We start from the raw sequence: 6,376 nt of genomic DNA on the forward strand, positions 1-6,376 counted from the left end.
CTCTGCCCTCGGCGGGGGTCCGGCCGCGGGGTCCCCGGTGCTGACCGCCCCAGCTCCAGGGTGCGGGTCTCCCGTCCTGCCGGGTGGGGCTCTACCTGTGCCCCCCCCCACCCCGAGCACCGCCGGGCCCCCTGGCTGCCTGCTGGTTTGGAGTGTGCAGGACCGGACACGCCAAGACTACCTGGCTCTGGGCACACCCAGCCCCCGGCAGAGGTGCGGGGGTGCAGGGGTTCCTTCAGGGCTAGGCTGCCAGAGGGCAGGAGGGGCCCTGTGGGGCCCAGGAAAGGCATCTCAGACCAGGGGACAGCGCGGGAGGAGGCCTGGGGGGCACCGCAAACGGAGTGTCTGGGAGCCAGCCAGGTGCCCGTGGACAAAGCCCGCGGCCCTCGGGCGGCTGCCTGCTTGTTGAAAGCCCCCGGGAAGGCCCCTGCTCAGAGAGGCCTGAAAGGCATGGAGCTGGCTTGTGTGTTGTTGTTCTGAGAAGCGGGACTCCAATGCCCAAGTACCCAGCACACCAGACTGGGGGCGAGGGGGCCACTTGGGACTACTTCCTGTGACCTCCGACCTGGGGCAGCCCTTCCCCCAACTGCTGATGGGGAATCCTGGGGACAGGTGGCACTGTCATTCCTGTCTCCCTCAAGCCCCACCTGACCCCAGAGCAGGAGGGCTTTGGCAGAGGGCTCCCCCTCAGTGAGGGGGGCTTTGGAGTCTTTGTGTTTCAAAAGGAGCCATGGGGAGAGACCGGTATGCTGCAGCGTACACTCTACTGATGACCGGTCCCGTCCTGTCCCGTCTGGGGGTGGAGCCCCCGAGGCCACGGCCCCTACCTGCTGCCAGCTGGCCCAGCGCCCTGCTGTCCCTGCTGTACATACGCAGACAGGCGCGACCCTCCTGGGTTGACTCTGACACTGCACGCTGGGGAGTCAGCCACTATTCTCTGCCCCGTCCGCAGGTCTGGCAGGCTTGCACCCCTGTTCTGTGCTCGGCCGCTCCCCACGTTCGTTCTCCTCCTGAGGCGGGGGTAGCAGCACCGGTGGCTGACCTGCGTGGCTCAGGCAGCCCCCAGCGCCCAGCACCGCAAGGGCACTTCTTCCTGGTCAGACCCCCGGCCCTGGGGGAGCTGAGCCCTCGCTGGTCGCCAGTCTGCTTGGGGGTCTCTGAGGAAACTCTGGGTTTGGCCCCTGGCCTGTTGGGGCAGCTGTGTGACCTTGAGTCTGCCCGAGCCTGGAGTCTGGTTTGCTTAAGGTGGAGAAAGTGGCCTAGGTTTCCGTGCTGGTCTTTGTTTGGTGGGGTGTGAGGATTCCAGCCGCGATCCCCTCTCCTGGCCAGCAGCCCTGGGCCCCAGAGCCAGGCCCTTCCTGGCACTCTCTGTTGGGAGGTGGGGGAGCACCCAGGGCCAGGCTGGAGTTTAGATGGTGGGTTCTTCAGTCGGGCCCCTCCTGTTTAATATAAAAAGTAGGGCCCGTAATTGCATTAAGACGTGTATAATTATCCCGGAGGAGGGGAGAGCCCAGCCCCTGGTAATTGCAGGCCTGCTTTGAACTGATAAACGGTGAGTGATTCATGTTTTCTTTGGAGTTCACATGCACTGAGCTCTCAGCCAGGGCCGCTGCCTCTGTGTAGAACCTGTTCTCTGTCTAGTTCCCGGGTCTGCTCGGCCTTGGGCTTGGCTTGAGGGTGGGGGGAGGGGCTCTTCGGGCCGCCTGTGGGGGACTCTGTGGTATGGGCTGGGCAGTGTGGGTGTCTGCGAACGGCAGCTGGCAGCCTGCTGGGAGGGGTCGTGCTCTGCTCCGTAAACCCCATGAGTGCTCCTGGCTTCCCCGAACCTCTTGGAAGGGGGGCCACAAGGCCAGGGAGCAGGTGTTAGGCCACTCTGCCAGACAGACCCACCGGCCATGCTGCTTACCCACCTATTCATTCATTCATTCATTCATTCACAAGTGTGTTTTGGGCCCTGTGGCTCTGAGGAACTGGGCCCAAGGGTGCCGCTCTTCTCCTCAGAGTATAGTACATCACCAGCAAATGACCAAAAGCCGTTAGCAGGGCGGACAGTGCTGGCAGCTGTCCCTTCGGTGCGCAGGCCAGAGGAGGCTCTCAGCCCGCACAGGTGAGGGGCTGGGGCACCGTGACTTGGGCTTGGCCTCTGTGGTCCCGGCTGTGAAGTGGAGCTGCCCGGCAGCACAGGGCCCTGTTTGGGAGGACGGGACAAATCGGGCAGTTTGGCCTCCCTGCTCGGCGTGCCCGGGCCAGGGCTCAGTGGAGTGGGGTAGGGCCCCACCAGAGCCTTCCAGGCCTTGGCCCACCCACCCACGGGGTGGTCCACAGGGGCCATACACAGGTTGCTGAGGCCAGGAAAGGGGCCTTGAAGGCTACGCAGCGGCGAGGGGCGCGCGTCTGGCGGCCCCGGCACCTGCTGCCAGCCGAGCGAGGTAGTGCTTTCCGGGTGGGTGGGAGGCAGCGGGGTTTGAGGACAGTGATCCCTGTGCAGGTCAGAAGTAGCCCGAACTGCCCTGTGGAGCTGTGGCCATAGGCAGACGTGGGTCAGAAGGAGCTGAAGCTGCCGTGTGGAGCGTGGGCACGGGGTGCGGGTGCCACATCTTGGGTGGAGGGGATTGGGGTGCTGCTGGTATGGGAGGGTGACTGGTGGGAGCGCCGGCCTGCGGAGGCCCGGGAGATGTGGGTGCAGGTGGAGGAGGAGCAGACCTGCTCGACAGCGAGGCTGGGCTGTGCCTTGGGAGCATCCTTGATGTGAGGCCAGGCGCCAGGTTTGGAGGGAGGCTGTGAGGGAGGGCTGGGTCTGCTAGGGAGTGGGGGGACCGCGAGGGTACCACACTGCTGGGCGTGAAGACTTGGGTGAGAGTCACACACTCCTCTCTAGGAATGCAGGCCTAGAGTTGCTGCGAGATGCCGGCCAGCATGAGCCCGTGAGCGACCAAGGGCCAGTGTCCCTTGCAGCTGTGTGGCGGTGGTGTCCCGTTTGGCAGGGGGACCCCGTGTTGTGGTGGGACCCTGTGTGGCGATGAGCTGTGGTGGGTTGCTGAGCAGTGCAGAGGGCTTGGTTAAGCCACACTGGGATAAATTGGTAGTTGGAGTCCAGAGAGGACCCTGTTTCTGTGGGGTGTGCTCTGAGGGGACCCACGCGGGAGGCTGGAAAGCCGGCCCGAGCGCCAGGCGGAGGTCACTGGACAGCTCTCGTGAGGGCAGAGTCAGCGGGTGGTGGTGGCGGTGGTGGTGGCAGCCTCGGGCAAGGAGGGGTCACCTGCCCCGGAGTGAGGGCTCCCTGGACCAAGGTGCACGAGTTGGCGGTGAAGAGCTCTGCTCGGGGCGAATCTGGGCCCCCAGTCCCCTCCCATTGGCCAGTCCTCCGCCAGCACCGGCAGGGCGCGGCTCTGGTGCAGCACTGCTATTGCCAGGCAGGTGTCCTGGCCGCTGCTGGTGGCGCGGCTCGGTCTCGGTGACCCTCGGCACTGGGATCTTTTTACTGGAAGTTGTCCACGAGGGTGGAGGTGTGCCGTGTGCGTGTGCTCGTGCTCATGCTCTCTGACCTCTTCTCCCTAGGGCTGAGGCTCCCGGCCCCGTGACCGTCGCCCCAGTGGGACCCGAGCGCCGAGGGTCAGGGCCCCGGCCCACCATGCCGCTGCCGCCTGTGAGCCCACGGACGCCGCCGATGCTGCTGTTGCTCCTGGGGTGCGTGTGGGCAGCGGGGGGCTCCGCCCAGATGGGCGGGCGGCCACAGCCCGCCTTCCGCACCTTCGTGGCCAGCGACTGGGGCCTCACCCACGTGGTGGTCCACGAGCAGACAGGCGAGGTGTACGTGGGTGGGGTGAACCGCATCTACAAGCTGTCGGGGAACCTGACGCTGCTGCGGGTGCACGTGACGGGCCCCGTGGAGGACAACGAGAAGTGCTACCCGCCCCCCAGCGTGCAGTCCTGCCCGCACGGCCTGGGCAGCACCGACAACGTCAACAAGCTGCTGCTGCTGGACTACGCCGCCAACCGCCTGCTGGCCTGCGGCAGCGCCTCCCAGGGCATCTGTCAGTTCCTGCGGCTGGACGACCTCTTCAAGCTGGGAGAGCCGCATCACCGCAAGGAGCACTACCTGTCCAGCGTGCGAGAGGCCGGCAGCATGGCGGGCGTGCTCATCGCTGCCCCGCCGGGCCAGGGCCAGGCCAAGCTCTTCGTGGGCACCCCCATCGACGGCAAGTCCGAGTATTTCCCCACGCTGTCCAGCCGCCGGCTCATGGCCAACGAGGAGGACGCCGACATGTTCGGCTTCGTGTACCAGGATGAGTTCGTGTCCTCGCAGCTCAAGATCCCGTCTGACACGCTGTCCAAGTTCCCGGCCTTCGACATCTACTATGTGTACAGCTTCCGGAGCGAGCAGTTCGTGTACTACCTCACGCTGCAGCTGGACACACAGCTGACTTCGCCGGACGCCGCCGGCGAGCACTTCTTCACCTCCAAGATCGTGCGGCTCTGTGTGGACGACCCCAAGTTCTACTCCTACGTGGAGTTCCCCATCGGCTGTCAGCAGGCCGGGGTGGAGTACCGCCTGGTGCAGGACGCCTACCTGAGCCGGCCCGGCCGCGCGCTGGCCAGCTACCTGCAGCTCCCGGAGGGGGAGGACGTGCTGTTCACCGTGTTCGCGCAGGGCCAGAAGAACCGCGTGAAGCCGCCCAAGGAGTCCGTGCTGTGCCTGTTCACGCTCAGGGCCATCAAGGAGAAGATCAAGGAGCGCATTCAGTCCTGCTACCGCGGGGAGGGCAAGCTCTCGCTGCCCTGGCTGCTCAACAAGGAGCTGGGCTGCATCAACTCGGTGAGTGCCGTCCACGCGCGGCCTGGCGGCGGCATGGCGCCGGCCGCGCCTCGGGAGGGAGGGGCAGCACAGTGGAGTCGATGCCGTGCCCGGTGCTGCTGGGACCTGGCAGCTCCGTGTCACACAGACTGGGGTACCGAGGCTCGAGGAGGTAGCTTGATGCCCCCGGGGTCTCACGGCCCGGCCGTCCCCCTGGCCATACCCCCGCTCTCTCCAGCCCAGCTGTGGGAACCTCCAGGATGCACGGACGGGGCTGGCACTCCGTGGCCACGGTACCCCGCCTCACCCAAAGTCTGACCAGGGCCATCCCGGCCAGCCAGAGTCCAGGGGCCTCTTCCTTGTGCCGTTGGGGATAGAAGCTGTTGGTCCCTCCAGAATGATTTCTGGCGTCTGGGGTCAGGTCACATGAGCAGGCTGCCAGCCTCGGGCCCTGCCCGCCCGCTGCCTGGGGCCTGTGTGGCCCAGGGAAGCCCGTGCCTCCTCTGGCTGCAGGTCCCCCACTCCTAACTGGAGGCAACGCTGGTTCCTCTACAGGGCCGGTCTCCTCCTCCCAGGGCTGCCCCAAGAGCACACGGGGCGGGGACAGTTGGCCCAGCCTTCCCTTGTGTCCTTAAGAAATACATTGTACTTACATCTACACCTCGCTGAGTGCTGTCTCCTGTGCCCTGTCCCTCGTCCCCCATGCCCTGTTCCCTGTGCCCTGTCCCCCGTCCCCCGTGCCCCGTCCTCTGTGCCCTGTCCCCTGCCCCTGTGCCCTGTCCCCCATCCCCCATCGGAGACCTGCCTCTTTCTCCCTCGGGTGGCTCTCGGTGCTCCCACTCTGGCCCAGCCAGCCTAGCCCTGTGTTCCCTGCTCTGTCCACTCAGTGCCCTCTCTGGGCAGACCTCAGGCCGGAGGGGGCCCGGCTGGCCTCTTGGCCAACCTTACTCTGAGCGTGCACCCTCCCCGCCGTGGCCTTGGGGCCGAGCAGCCCCCCACGCTGGACCCCAGCCACCTCCGGAGCCTCTATCACTTGCTTCCTGCACATACAGCAGCACCTTCCCTCGCTTTTAGCTGAGGCTGCCTGGCGCCTGGCCTTCCCAGCTGTGGCCGCCCCTCCTCTGCCCACCCCTTGTTCTGGGGGTGGGGAGTGGATGGCTCAGCTCCCCGGTCCTTCACTATCTCCTCACGTCCCCCACGGTCGGGTCCCTCCTGGGCATGCTTGCTGGGCCCTGGCAGCTCCCAGACCTCAGTGTGTCCGGTGAGCCCAGGTGTTGCTGACCCTGAGTGGTGTTGGCAGCGTCTGGGTCGGTCTGGTGCTGGCGGCGGGGGTGTCCAGCCGGTGGCTGACTCTCCTCCTGTCCCCTGCAGCCCCTGCAGATCGATGACGACTTCTGTGGACAGGACTTCAACCAGCCCCTGGGGGGCACGGTCACCATCGAGGGCCTGCCTCTGTTTGTGGACAAGGAGGACGGCTTGACGGCCGTGGCCGCCTATGACTACCGGGGCCACACAGTGGTGTTCGCTGGCACGCGGAGCGGCCGCATCCGCAAGGTCAGGCTGGGGCGTGGGGGGGTGGGG

At 66.1% G+C, this 6,376-nt stretch overlaps 1 protein-coding gene across 1 annotated transcript in view; it reads left to right on the top strand.

Annotated features, from left to right (window-relative positions):
* The first annotated feature begins 3,620 nt into the window (after positions 1–3,620).
* The window catches only part of Plxna1 (plexin A1), a 47,118-nt gene continuing 44,362 nt past the window's right edge, over positions 3,621–6,376 (top strand). The window contains exons 1-2 of the mRNA XM_013032340.1: positions 3,621–4,816; positions 6,167–6,349. Coding sequence (XP_012887794.1) covers positions 3,632–4,816; positions 6,167–6,349 — 1,368 coding nt within the window. The 5' untranslated portion in view covers positions 3,621–3,631. The remainder of the gene's footprint in view (positions 4,817–6,166; positions 6,350–6,376) is intronic.

Source organism: Dipodomys ordii, unplaced genomic scaffold (genome assembly GCF_000151885.1).
Source record: "Dipodomys ordii isolate 6190 unplaced genomic scaffold, Dord_2.0 Scaffold153, whole genome shotgun sequence".
Taxonomy (NCBI): domain Eukaryota; kingdom Metazoa; phylum Chordata; class Mammalia; order Rodentia; family Heteromyidae; genus Dipodomys; species Dipodomys ordii.